The sequence below is a fragment of the Pagrus major genome, chromosome 2 (assembly GCF_040436345.1).
Source record: "Pagrus major chromosome 2, Pma_NU_1.0".
NCBI classification, from domain to species: domain Eukaryota; kingdom Metazoa; phylum Chordata; class Actinopteri; order Spariformes; family Sparidae; genus Pagrus; species Pagrus major.
Window position 1 is genome coordinate 29,358,424 of NC_133216.1, and position 13,560 is coordinate 29,371,983.

Consider the following 13,560-nt stretch of genomic DNA (forward strand, 5'->3'; position numbering starts at 1 on the left):
GTTTTTACAGAGGCAACCCTGCAGTACTGACTCCGTCCATCGACGGCGCTGTGACGACACCCGAACACCTGAGAGTAGCGGGTCCCGCTTGTGTTTTTGTAATATAACCAGGGACGTTACATTAAAACCTGGACACAGCCACGGAGACTGAGCCCCGTTCATTCCTATGAAAGCTGCTCAGTGGAGCATGAAGCCAAAATGGCTGGACTTCCCGGCGCTAAAAAATACCCGGTGCCCATGGAGCGCGCGCTAGAGCCTTCCGCCGACCGAGCCAGCTAACTTCCGGTTTAGCGCCTGGCTAACTTGTATGGGGATAACATATTTTAATCGTGCAGCTCTTCTAAACTTTCCAAATGTTATTGGACCGAATGGCTCAAATTGTGACAGTGAAACGAGTCATTTCGTGGGGGTTGTGACGCTCAAAAAAAATTATCCACCGTTTTACAGACGCTTCTTTCACAGCGTTAGCTTATGGGAATAGTCTTTTTGGGCCGCAGTGCATCACGTGACGATGTAATTACACATTTGGCCACTATGACAGCTAACCTTCAGGCCTGGCGCTCTTGGAGTATAACGTCCCTGGTTTTGACATGCTGATGCAGAACCGGAAGCGATCTATACGAACTTGTAAACATGCTGCTGAAAACCTTGTGAACGCCGTGAAAAGCCTAACATGTTGACGACCCTACCTGTTTGTTAAACTACGTGTAGTGCTCGGGATTTAGTGGACTAGATAGATGCTTTGAACGACCGTCTGAGGACCAGCTCGTGAATGGGACCTAAAAACTGGACTGAAATTTGCTAAATTAAGCGGCTCACGTGCATTTAGCAGATATGACGTTGGTAATGAACAAAGGTATCGTTAAGTTTTTGTATAACCTAAATACTTAATTTTCAAGCTGTCTGGTTATTGAATTGAAACGGTCTTTAGTTCGGCATTATTCGCGAAATATTAAATAAATGCAGAAAGTACCAGCCTCAACAAGTACTTTATACTGTTGGTTTATTTGTGGTGAAAAATGTGCTACAATTATAAGAAAACCAAAATCAAACATTGATATTATATGGAACCAGACTGTATTTTGTTAATAAGTCAGAAATATGCCTACTAACAATTATTATAATATCCTAAAATATAGTAAGTTACATATTCTGGTACACATTTTCAATAGAAAACAACATCAAACCAGATTTTTGACAGTAGTTATGGTGATCTTTTAAGCAGTGATAAGTGATTGATAGATGGGGCTGTTGGAGCTGAAACTTAAAGCTGCTGTAAGTGTTATATTTGTATTGAAATGAGAGATAAATAGCTCTATAGTCCAACAGTAATCACTGTTACAGAGTGTTTGGTCATTAACCCATGTCTCTCCTCCCCATGAACACGCAGAGAGCAGGATCCTCCTGTTTGCTGCTGTGTCTGGTGATTATTGCTCTGTTTTCACGTGGTGAGAGAGAGAGGAGGGGATTACTAACTGCAAAACAGGCAGGAAGTTAGCTAAAACGACGACAACGCTTATAGCAGCTTTAAGTTAATCCACTGACAGAAAGTTAATGGGCTATTATTTTAATAATCAATTAGTCTTAATAATTCTACAAGCAACAAATACTCCAGTTTCAGCTTCTTATATCTGAAGCTTTGCTGCTTTCATTCCGGTTCTTAGTTAAGGAATCGACTATACTACTTTTTTCATACATAATAGTAAATTAAATATCTTTTTTGAAGACACCACTTTGGCCCTGGGAAATTATCATGGGAATTATCATCCTTTTATTTTATAGATGAAACCATTATACAACAATTGGCAAATTAACTGATTGTGACAATAGTTGTTATTTACAGTCCCAATTGGGTCATGTCCTCCCATATGATATTTCTTTGTGTGAATGAAACATTATTCCTTTACTTAGTTTTGACATTGCCTCTATTTTCTTTTCAGATTTGGCCATTCTACAGGGTGCGTTCGTCCTAGCTGATAAGCTATGTCTCCCCTCTTCACTGTCCTCCCTTCAGAAAGCAGACTGGAGCAGGGTGGGACATCCAGTCCTGGAGGCACTCAAAGAAATCTGTAGACAAGATGAACTTAGTGCACATCTTACCACAGCCTCTGTCAGCTGGATAAAGAAAGTAGTTTGTGTTGTGTGGCTGAAGCTGTTGTCCAGGGAGACTGGAGAGGACGTTGAGACATCCTGGAGGGAGAACCCTTTCTTTGCCCTCCAGAATGGTCTCCCTGTGGTCAACCATGTTGTCCTGCTGGAACTGTTGAAGTCGATGGCAGCTGCTCCGACATTTGCCAACTTCCTCTTGTATCTTCCTCAAGCTCAGATCTGTGCCGAGCTTGCAAAGCTAGTGCAACACATGAAGAGCAGCCCTATTAGAGAGGATGATGTCCGACTTTTTATGGAGGTGTGGTGGGAACTGTGGAAAGGGAGAGATGAGGAGATGATGGGAGGAGAGGATAGAATAGAGACAATGTTTGCAAGACAATTTGCACATCTCTCCTCTAAGTCCTCCAGTGTGTCCCCTCAGGCTGCCAAGAGGTTAAAGCTAGACCCATCAGATCTACCAGCATCCTCTCCACCCACTGATGTCCTGTACATTCTCCTTCATGCACTTAAAGACATAAAGGATCACTTATCTTCAACAGACCTTTGCCTCCAGGCTCTCTCCATCTGTCTTGATGCTTTTTACACCAACTTCCTGATAAGTGAGGCAGTCATACTTCCACCCAAAGAGAAACTGCACATCCTGTCTAAAGTCATCAGCATCAGAGAAAGGAATGATGAGAAACTGAGTCCTGAACTTCTCCGGGAGACTCTCAGAGACCTGCATGCTTCTCATGCACCATCTCAGTTTCAGTCCAGCAGGATGAAGCTTGGTGAAGCCTTGAAGATTATAACAGAGCTTGCTCAGTTGTGGCAAAGCAAGGGGCTCCTGACAGCATGTGACGAGACTAATCCGAGCTTTCCAGCTTTCAAATTAGTACAAAGTGTCCAGAGAGTCCTGACAGCTCTACAGAAAGTAGAAGTGCCTGAAGTTATGACTGAAACTGAAGATTGTGAGACAGAGAAAAGTGTACTGAGAGATCTGCTGGAATCGTTAGCTTTCCCTGCTATAGAGAGCACCTCCGAGGTTAACGCCAGGGTCACCGCGATCATCATCAGTCACCGTCTGGACGACTATCAGAACTTGGCACTGTTATTTGCCAGTGAGGAGACTTTAGCCGTCTGTGATGAGCAGTGGATGGAGTGCCTGGAAAAGAACCAAGCAGCCTTCCAGCAGTGCGACACACTGATCAAACTGACCTCCGCCCTCATGAGTAAACTACACAGCAAGAGCACAAATGAGAGCCAGTGCAGGAAGCTGATGAAGGTCGTTGCAGACATTTTCACTGCACTTTCTTTAAAAGACAAGAACAAAGCGTTGACAGCCATGATGAGACTGTCCAGCAGGGGGTTCTTTGGGTGCTCCGTCCCCTCTGCTGTGACTGACAGGTTTGAGCAGGAGCTCAACATGGCCTTCAACTGTATCGTTCAAGGAGGTGGTGGAGTGTCGCAGAGCAATCTGAACACAGCAGTGTCTTTAGTAGCGAGAGTCGCATTTCAGAACCCAGAGGCCACCTTGAGGGCTTGTTGTCATTCAGCTATTTTCAATAAACATGGTTTCGCTCTCATAGCTAAGATCCTGCAGCAGCTGCCTGGTCTCAGAGGACAGAGGGAAAGAAAAGATGAAGCTCAAAGTGATGAAGAAGACAGAAAAGAGGCAGAGGAAAGTGTAGATGAAGGAAAGGATGCTGTGAGTGGTGGTAGTCTACTGTGCAGGTGTCTACAGGAAATGATCAAGACCAAACCATTGTCAGCCAATGAAAAAGAGCAATACCTCAAGTATCTGGGTCTGCTCATGATGCCTGTCATGACAGTTGAGGGAGAAGAAAGGAAGCAAAGCTTTCTGCCACCTCAGGAGGTCGTGAACATGTTCGTCCTGCCTAACTTCTCCTCTATTGGTAAGTGTAATGTGATGTCCACACTTGAACGAGGATATGGTTAAATTTTGTTTTTTACGTTTACAGATAACATCTTACAGTGGTTTGAACCAGCTCTGTTTGCTGAAGATGCCTGTAAAATATGCTTTAAAAACCATGAAAAGTCAGTCAGGTGCCCCTTGAGTTAAAAGAAAAAAAGGCAGAATTGAGGAATGTCATCCATTCTGTATACATTATAGTACAGTACATAAGGCAATTAAATTGTATTTCTCCTGGTCCTTAGTGCAAACAAACAAAGAATGAATGATACAACATTCGGTGAGAGTGAAGCAAACATTCAGACAAGATTCGAACAAGGTACAAACATGTGTTTGCAGGACAACTTCTGTTGAGAGTATAAAAATAGAAAATAGAAATATAAGTGAGTGTAAAAAGTGTAAAATCAAGTAGTGTAGTTGAAGCAGTAAAAGCAGTTTGTGGGCAGTAGGGCTTTAAGCAGTCTGACATACTGAGAGAAGTTGTTGCCGAGTCTGGAGGATTTAGCTCGGATGCTTCAGTGTCCTTTTCCAGACAGCAACAGTGTGAAGAGTCTGTGGGAGGGGTATTTAATGATCCTGATGGCATCTTTCACAGATATAAATCACAAAATGCTTTACAATAATGAAAACCACTATTAAAAGCAATATATGGAAGTAAAAATAACAATGACAAACGGCACAGGGCTGACAGGTTAAAATAGCAATAGAACAGATTAGGGCAGAGGCACGAAAACCAACAAGGCCGTAAAACCAGATAAAATGTATTAAAGAAAAAAGAGCAGGTATTCTAACTAATACCAGTCTAAATAAAACCCGTCTCCAGCTGCTTCATTAAACTGTTACAGGACTCTAGATCCAGAGTTTGTAGCAATAAGGGGAGAGCATTACATAAGTGCCAAAGCTTTATAAGCCAGGTCACCACAAGTTTTATAGCGTGTTCGAGGGACAGCCAGCAGTTTTTGCTCAGATTAGAGCTGAGCATTTTGGACAGATTGAAGACGATTTAAGGATTTAAACAGGTGAAAAGAATATTACACAATAATCTAATTGACAAGTGATAAAAGCATGAATAATCATCTCTATCTCAAGCTTGGTAACCACAGATCTTAGTTTAGTCAGGAGTAAAATTTAACAAACAGTTGCATATTTACACTGAGTGACAAAAGTATTTGGAGTCAGATTTTGTGAGAGTTCACTTTGGTCCGTGTGATTAAAAAAAAATGTATTTGATTTTTGTGAACTCTACAGTTACAAAAAATAATCCCTTGTTCCACAAGGGTTGTTGGTGGCATATTCACATCTAGCTAGCTTGTTAAGGAGAAGATAACGGATGGATGCTTGTTTTGAGGAGGTTGTGAGAAGAGATGCTTCGTTACCCACATTTATACAAAAAGTCTTTAAAAGAATACAAATACAGCCAAATTGTGTTGAAAAAATGCCTCAAAAATGGACCAGCAGCTAGGTGCTCCACATTGTTCAGCAGCCAGCCACCGTCTTGTCTGTCTGCTGCCTTTGTGAAGGACAGGTACTATGCAGTGGTTATCAGAGAGTTTTTGCTGAAATCAGTTGCATGCTGCTGGAAACGACAACAAAGTCAAGTGCAACAACATCGTTGCAAGTATACAAGAGTGAAGCTGATCAACGTAAATAACAAAATAATAACCTGAAAGACACTGAAACGCTCCGTAGATCTGCTACTGTCGATTAATGCCGCTTTCAGGATTCCTTGTGAAAAATGTTTACATAATGTGTCAATGTAAGGAAAATAATGTTGACCCCTCTGATCCAAACCACTTTCTTTATTCCCTCCAGGACAAAGCTGCTCTGATATAGAACTGAATCTGCAGCTTCTCCACACTGCTTTGTCTGTAGACATCCAGGAAGCAGACGCATCCTCTCACTGGGTGTTGCACTGCTCTCCCTTCCCTCTTCTCTATGTCCTGGCCCAGCTGGACAGCCAGACTCTCAGGTTTGTAATGTGAATGTTTTGAAAGTCCCGTACCTTCTTATGTTTAATTGTTTTATACCTGAACTTTTCACCTCTTTAGGTGATAGATGTAACCCACTCCCATTTCAACTCAAATCCATCAAAATCTCTGTTAGGTGTTGGGAGAAGCCGCCAGAGGGCACTGTCCACCATTGGTCCATGGAAACCAAGGAGCTGCTGGCATTGGTGCTGACCACACTAGGGAAAGTGGTGGGGGCAGAGGTGGCAGCAGCTCCCAGCAGCTGGTCCAGAGCTCTTTTCTGGCTCTACAACAAGATGGAGGGACTGGACTGGACAGTTCGTTTCCATCTGAAGCCCATTTGGGGGGAACACTTTAAAAACGAGGTTCCCTCATCTCTGCTGACTGTGTGTGATCTACCTGAGCAGGTAAGAACTTGTCTGGATTTCACTTAATCTGGAGTTTCTTTCAAAGACAATAAAATGTACATTATGTGTTAAACCCCTGATCTGTGCAGGTCAGGGTCTACCCTACCTCTGAATTGGCTCCAGCCCACCCAAACCCACAATGTGGTTGAGATGTGTTCTTTCTTGGTTTTTACCTCCGGCAACGACAAGTAACTCAATATTAAGGCTACTAGGACTCTCAAAGAGGTATGGGTGACCATTTATGGATCAGTCCATGTTAACTAACCCAGAATTCAGGACTTTTCTCAGTTCGTGTCATAGTCATCTTCTCGGAAAAAGATACACATGGACAAAGAGTCGCAGAATATTACATTTAGCTTCGAGGGTCAGAAATTCATGACTAAAGAGAAACATTAACAAAGTTCACATCAATGGATTTTAGCACCAATCTTGCAGTCACAGCAGATTTTGGAGTTTGAAGACACAAAGCGCCAGTTCAGAGGCAGATCTGTGTGCGCTCCCTTTAGTGATGGTCGATATGTGTGAACTGTTCAAAAACACGATCCAGGAGCTTGGGGTTTGCATACCGGCGCGCTGCCGATGGCTTTAGGATATCTAGCAGGCTAAATATCTAGTTGAGATGCAGACGAGTCAGGCAGCCTTCATGTGGGTTGCTGAGGCTAGGTGAGCCCAGGTGTGTGTGAATGGTTGTTAAGCTGTCTGGGGAGAGAACTCAGTACAGCGTTGTCGGTGGGTGATAAGTAATGTCGTAGGTCACCTCCTCTGTTCAAAGATGGTCGTTCCAGTTTGACATAGATGGATTCTTTCACTCTTCTTTCAAACCATCTGTCTTCTCTGGCCAAGATGTTTACATTGTTGTCCTCAAAGGAATGATGTTTCTCCTTCAGATGTAAGTGGACAGCAGAGTCTTGACTTGAGGAGTTGGTCCTCCTGTGTTGTGCCATTAGTTTATGGAGAAGTTGTTTTGTCTCCCCAATGTACAAATCTGTGCAGTCCTGGCTGCACTGAACAGCATAAACTGCATTACTCTGTTTATGTCTGGGTGTTTTGTCCTTAGGATGGACAAGTTTCTGCCTCAGTGTGTTGCAAGGTTTGTATGTCTGTGACTCAGTTCAACATACATGACCCTGTGCTTATGAGTCCAGCCAAGGTTTTCTTTTCCATATGTGCTGCAGAATAGCAATAAAATGATCTTCAGATAGTTCATGATTAACTGTGTGAACTATGTCAGAGCAGCTGACAGCAGGATTAATAACAGTAACTAAATCACCCAAAAGGAGGACTGCATCATTTGTGCTGGTTTGATTTTGCTTATTTTTCATTCTGTATCAAACTATCCCTACTAATATGTTTGTTCATATCTTCTTTGGTCCTGTCTCCCCTTCCTCTACAGGAGTGGTCAGGGTTAGACCTGCCTCAGTATGGCCCAGGTACAGGTCTTTTGGCCTGGATGGAATGCTGCTGTATATCAGACTCTCTGCAGTCCACCATGTTGTCCCATCTTTCTCTGGACCAGCACCGGCACGACCACGTCCGCATGTTCAGCAAAGGCCTGCTGGTGGCTCTGACCCAGACCCTGCCCTGGTGTTCTGTCTCCCAGTGGAGCAGACTGTTGAGAGTCCTGAGGGAGCTGATCACCTCAGGCCGCCTCCACGTCCCCTTCTCACTTGAGTATGTGGACTATCTGCCCCTCCTGGACCTGAGGAGGTTTTCGTTTGAGCTCCGCCTGTCTGTCCTCCTGCTTCGAGTCCTTCAGCTGCTGTGCGGGTCCAGCTGCTCCCACTGGCTGTCAGTGGATGGCTGGGCCCACGTTGGCAGGTTACATGCCCATGCTGTAAGGGAGATGATCAACACAATAAGAGCCAAGCTACCTCTGCCTTCATCTGGTGCTTTGACTGTCCCAGTTTCAGCTGCTCCTAAAACACCAGCGTCTGGAGACTCAAATCCTTCATGTACTTCAATCAAATCTCCTAAAATCTCCAGGGACTCTGAGAAAGACCTGAAACAAGAGGAAGGCTCTCCTCTGAAATCCAAAGAGTCACAAATGGAGAAGGAGGAGCCCGTTCCCAGCCAGGAAGTCCTGTTTGTACTCAGCCAGCTCTTCTGCCATGTTCAGCACATCCAGGTTTGAACTATTAACATTACTATTATGGCCACTAAGAATCTAGCTTTAATCTTAAATTGTTTGTCTCCTGTAATGTATTGGTTTTCCTAAATCTGGATTAAGGTCTCCATGGTAAATTTCCTTCCCTCAGGTGATGATGCCAGGAGGCCAGAGTGAGCCATTGTTCCTGTCCAGTCTGGAGATCCTGAGTCACTATGAGGCCATCATGGCCACTTTCCCAGACAGCAGCAGCGCACTTGAGAGTGACAACACCCGACACTTCTTCTCCACCATCACAGACAACCTGGAGAACCAGGAGATGAAGGCTGTACTGCAGCAGAAGATAGCTCAGCTTGTGTCATCTGCAGTTTAAGACACACTGACTCACACATTCTCCACTAGAGAATTAGCCTTCTTAAATGCTTTATGTGCTCTGTATATTCTAAGCTTGTTTCCTGATAAAATGAGGACATAATTTCAGTTGTCAGTGTCATACACTGTACTTGGCTAATTAAGATATTTTTGTTGGCTCTGAGTGAATTAAAGCCAGTATTTCACAGCAAACGTCTTTATGTGCTGTTTCAGTAATATTCTTTTTTTACTTTGAGTTGAACTGTGACGTCCTTGAGCAGACTGAGAAAGTACCCTTATTTGAACTAGTGGATACATTTACAATTCACTTACAACCTTGTGCTTTTTGGACATACAGAGCACTGTGTATCCCCCGGCTATCATCATCAAACCCTTCAGGAGCACACAATTGCAATCAGTATGTGATTTAATACATTTATTAATTTAAAAAGTCATTGTTTTAATCATACAAAAATTTCCCTGCAAATAGTAAAGCTTGAACAATGTACCTGACTAACTGTAACACAACAATTAAGGCAGTGATGCACAGCAACAATGACCTGTTTTTTCTCAACATGAGTGAGGTGATACATGGTTAAAAAAAGGCTAAAGCAATGTAGAATAAAACAGAACCTGTTCAGCATGCATTTAGTAAAATGCATGCATAGTAAAAAAGAATCATAAAGACCAAAAAGAAAGATAATAATGCATATGAGGGTTTAATTCTGGGAAATAGTGGGCTACTCCTGGAAATACCCATTAGAGTGATTTCCCATTTCCTGAGAAATAAAATCACCAAAAAAGGGGGGAAAAACTCATTTGAAATGTATGTAGAAAACATGTAGACGTACAGTTTACCATCTCAAAACATATGCAATAGATGTTTGTGCTTTTGCATTGAAACACAGTAAAGCTTTTTGTAATTAATAAACACAAAGCCCTTAAATTCAAAGCACATTCTAAAGACCATGAAAGGACTTGTTGCAGGTCTGTTCCCCTGCCATTAGGATGAGGAGGCCAGAGCTGAACAAGAGAGTCTGTCTTCAGCAGGTGGAGAGGGCACGGCACAATTCAATTTAGTGACTTTGAAAACGCTAAATGACTTGCTTTAACACATTTCATTAGTTTATACAATGGATTACTTTTAAAAATGAGACTCTTCTTCTCAGCAGACAGATCACAGGCAATAAACTCGCAGCTAAAGTGACATTCGAGCTGAATGTTCATTAAGTGCCACACGCTGGGGAATTTTATCTTAATTAACTACATTTACCATCAACACCGATTGGGATAGCTTAATAAAACATGGCGAATTTCTCCTTTAAGTTTAGGAGAACATATTAAATATTTAAAATTAGAATAAACTAATTATTATCAAGAATTTACCAGTAAAAAAATAACAACTCAAAGGCTTCATCAAATATAATACATTTGTGAAAAAAAGTAATTTAATCAGAATAAAGTGAAAAATTTAAGAGAAAAGTTGTATTTCAAGAAAAAAATTTAAATTTATAACAACAAAATCTATATCAGATTTCAAGAAGGCAGCCCTCTGATGTATCTCGAGTCTCAGTGTCAACCACTTTATTTTATTACTTCAGTCTGTGCTCGGCTTGTCTTTGCTCCTGTTTTCCTTCCCTCTCTTCTGGCGCTGGTACAACCTTTTAGCTTTCCTCAGCAGCAGGATAAACCAGTAGACCTGTGGAGCCAGTATCACTGCATTACCCACATTGCACTGCAGGGGCAGATGGAAGGCCACTTCATGCGGGGGAATTCCAAACTGCCGGCCGTACATCCAGTACATGAAGGGGAAGATGGCGATCCGACATGTAAAGAAACTGAGGAGGACAATGATGCCATTGAGTCTGTGCAGCCTGGTGTCGTCGAGGCCCAGCTGGGTATCAGGGACAAGAAAAGGAAGGAATGTGAACAGGAATAATACAACAACTTATTTTAAGTATGAAAACTGTGAAACCTTAAATCTTTGTTACAGACACAGGTGGGGGTCAGAGAAAAAAAAAGATGGTTCAGTGATGGGCAAGAGGTCTCACTAAATGGATTAATGAGTATGAAAATGATGTGAATCAGATGCTATGACCTTCACAATCACCTGATTGCAACCACTGTGGAAGATTCTGATGTAATTCATTAGACTGTGAACTCCAAGACAGTATCTTTAAGAAGACTGGTATTCTTCCCATTTCAATCTTTCAACTGTCAAATCAACAACTTTGTGCTTTAACTTGTCATTCTGAGGCAGCATGGTGTAAAGGCATTATTTTCCCCAGGCAGTGGTGGAACAACCAGAACAACTGGAAACTTCACATTACAAAACAAAAGAGCCCTGCTGATGGTGGAGGCAAAGAAGGTGAAGAGGGAGAGTGATACAACCCGAGGTAAAACAAGAGTGAATGGACGGTATTCACTTGATGGAGAGCAGCTCTGGTGTTGTATCTATGTCTGTTCCCCCATTGCTGCACTGCAGGTGATCAGTCTGAATTGCATTTATATAGCACTTTTATCCAAAGCACTTTACAATTTGCCTCTAATTTACGAACTGATGGCAGTGAGCTACCATGTAAGGTGCTGATGTGACCATTAGGAGCAATTAGGCCCAAGGACACTGCAGCATGAGGATAGGAGATCAGGTGATTGAATCTTCAACCCTGTTTTGAAACCCCTGCTCACATCGAAGCCTCAGTGTGAAACACTGTCAAAGGTAGGGCAGGAATATACGAGGTATTTTCTATAGACCTTCAAATATTCAAACATACACATGCAACCAAAGTGTGGAAACAGTGGTGAGCTCTTTGTAGGGAAATTGGGATGGAGCAACACTTATAATTATAATAACAATAATATTAATAATAATAATAATGATGATGTCCGTATGGTTTACTTGGATCAGAATCTTTCCTATAGAGACGAAGGGAGTGCTGAACTCTGTGATGAACAGGCAGCCAATGAAGAAATCCCCCAGTCCTCTTCGGAAAAACTGCAAATCAGACACATTGCACAGTCATCAGTCTCTCAGACAGCCTTTCTAGACAGACCAATCACATCTACAAACACACTGCAAGCACGATAGTGACTCCTCCGCATACTTACCAGAGTGATGGGCAAGAAAACGAGAAGCAGGACCAGGTGATGAAGGATCAGCATCCAGTCCTTCATGAGGAAAGCCTTCACTGTCTGAAGAGAGTGGCTGTTGTATGTCCTGGACTGACCTCTGACCCTCTGAATATGGTAGTGGCTCAGATACATGGCGTAGATGTCGTGGACCATGTAGGGAGCTCCGAACACAACAAACCCATTGACCAGCCAGTGACTGATCCAATCAACATTGTTTATACGCAAACAAAGGACAATAGGTCAGGAAAGGTTAATATTCAGATAAATAGGACATGAGAGACAGTGAACTTACTTTATGTATTATGTTTTGCCACAAAGGGGTTTGAGGCTGATTCACAGATTGTAAGTGTTAATGTTTTTCATGGTGATTACAAACTCGAAACTTAAATGTGAATCTTGTACCTGTCCTTCATGGTGTCCCTGCAGGAGGTCACTACAATGACTCCAGCTGCAGTAGCCAGAGAGGCGTGGATGGCGGAGACCAGCCTGAACACACAGAATCAGCAAACACGACCAAATATGTGTTATGTTGCTTATCGGCACCCATACATACATCATTTAACACTACATCCACCCGGAGGTCCAAATCGGTGTCTTCGGCAGACATAATATACAAATGTGAAGGAGTAACTGAGTACATTTTAAACTTTTCAGACGGCTCTTAACACTTCCAGCAATGTGTGTAACGTTAGGGGAAGACTTAACCTAAGTCCAGCCTCTGGTTCATTATAAGAATGCCGAACTTAGCAGCTCTTAATCTGAACCGACATAAAGTAGAAAGTTCATCTCCATAAGTGTGTGAACCGATAGACAAGCAAGACGACGTTAAAACCGCCGCATGTCGAAAGGAGTTCGGTCCAGTGACCGGCTCGTGTCGGTGCTGCTGACCTCTCACTGACAGAAACCACGTCGGCATCACTCCACTGTGTGAACGACTGTTTCAGGATTTTCCTGAAACCGTAGAAAAGTCCTGGAAACACCACGGCTCCACAAACTAAGGCACGAAACATGATCTGAGCCGACGTCCTCGTGTCGTCGCTACACAGCCTCAACGGTCAAGTCCTGAGCTGACCAGGTCACACTGCTTACATAATCGATATCACAGACACAACCGTCTGTCATATCTGTTTATAGACCTGTAGCACAGAAGCTAACACTGCTAACAGCAGCCACTTCCTCACTGAGCTTTCATACTGACATACTTGGGTTTTTTTTCATACGGAGGGCTGTCATTGGTTGGAGGAGACGTCGTTTGAACCAATGGCTGACCTTAAATGACAGACTCACCTGAAATAACCTTTAAATATGTTCGTGTTAGAGTAGAGTCGACTGTCAGAGCAGAGAGCGGCTCCGCTTCACCACAGACATGTGATGAGCTCACAGTAAAGTCACACTGGGCACATTATAACACAGGGACATACACAGTGTTAGTGACAGAGGGGATGAGCGGGACATTTGATAAGGTAGTTGTGTGTCAGGTTCGTTCACTGAAAGGACTCAGCTTTCACCCAGAAGGGGGCGGGGGCGTGAGGCAAGGGCAAAGTACCCGGATGAGTTGATCTGACCTATGGTATTGTT

At 42.9% G+C, this 13,560-nt stretch overlaps 2 protein-coding genes across 2 annotated transcripts; one reads left to right on the forward strand and one right to left on the reverse strand.

The window, feature by feature from the left end:
* The first annotated feature begins 541 nt into the window (after window positions 1–541).
* On the forward strand, window positions 542–9,063 carry gemin4 (gem (nuclear organelle) associated protein 4). Its single transcript, XM_073492649.1, has 6 exons — window positions 542–856; window positions 1,941–4,004; window positions 5,834–5,990; window positions 6,125–6,395; window positions 7,789–8,520; window positions 8,651–9,063. Exons 1-6 carry the CDS (start codon window positions 835–837, stop codon window positions 8,870–8,872), a joined length of 3,468 nt encoding a protein of 1,155 aa, XP_073348750.1. The 5' UTR covers window positions 542–834; the 3' UTR covers window positions 8,873–9,063.
* Window positions 9,064–9,271: 208 nt separating this feature from the next.
* Window positions 9,272–13,164, reverse strand: LOC141015998 (TLC domain-containing protein 3A-like). The gene is made up of 5 exons (XM_073490233.1): window positions 12,871–13,164; window positions 12,385–12,468; window positions 11,959–12,178; window positions 11,750–11,845; window positions 9,272–10,744 (listed from the first exon to the last, which is right to left on the reverse strand). The coding sequence occupies exons 1-5, from the start codon at window positions 12,990–12,992 to the stop codon at window positions 10,448–10,450; spliced, it is 819 nt and encodes a 272-aa protein (XP_073346334.1). The 5' UTR covers window positions 12,993–13,164; the 3' UTR covers window positions 9,272–10,447.
* Window positions 13,165–13,560: the final 396 nt, after the last annotated feature.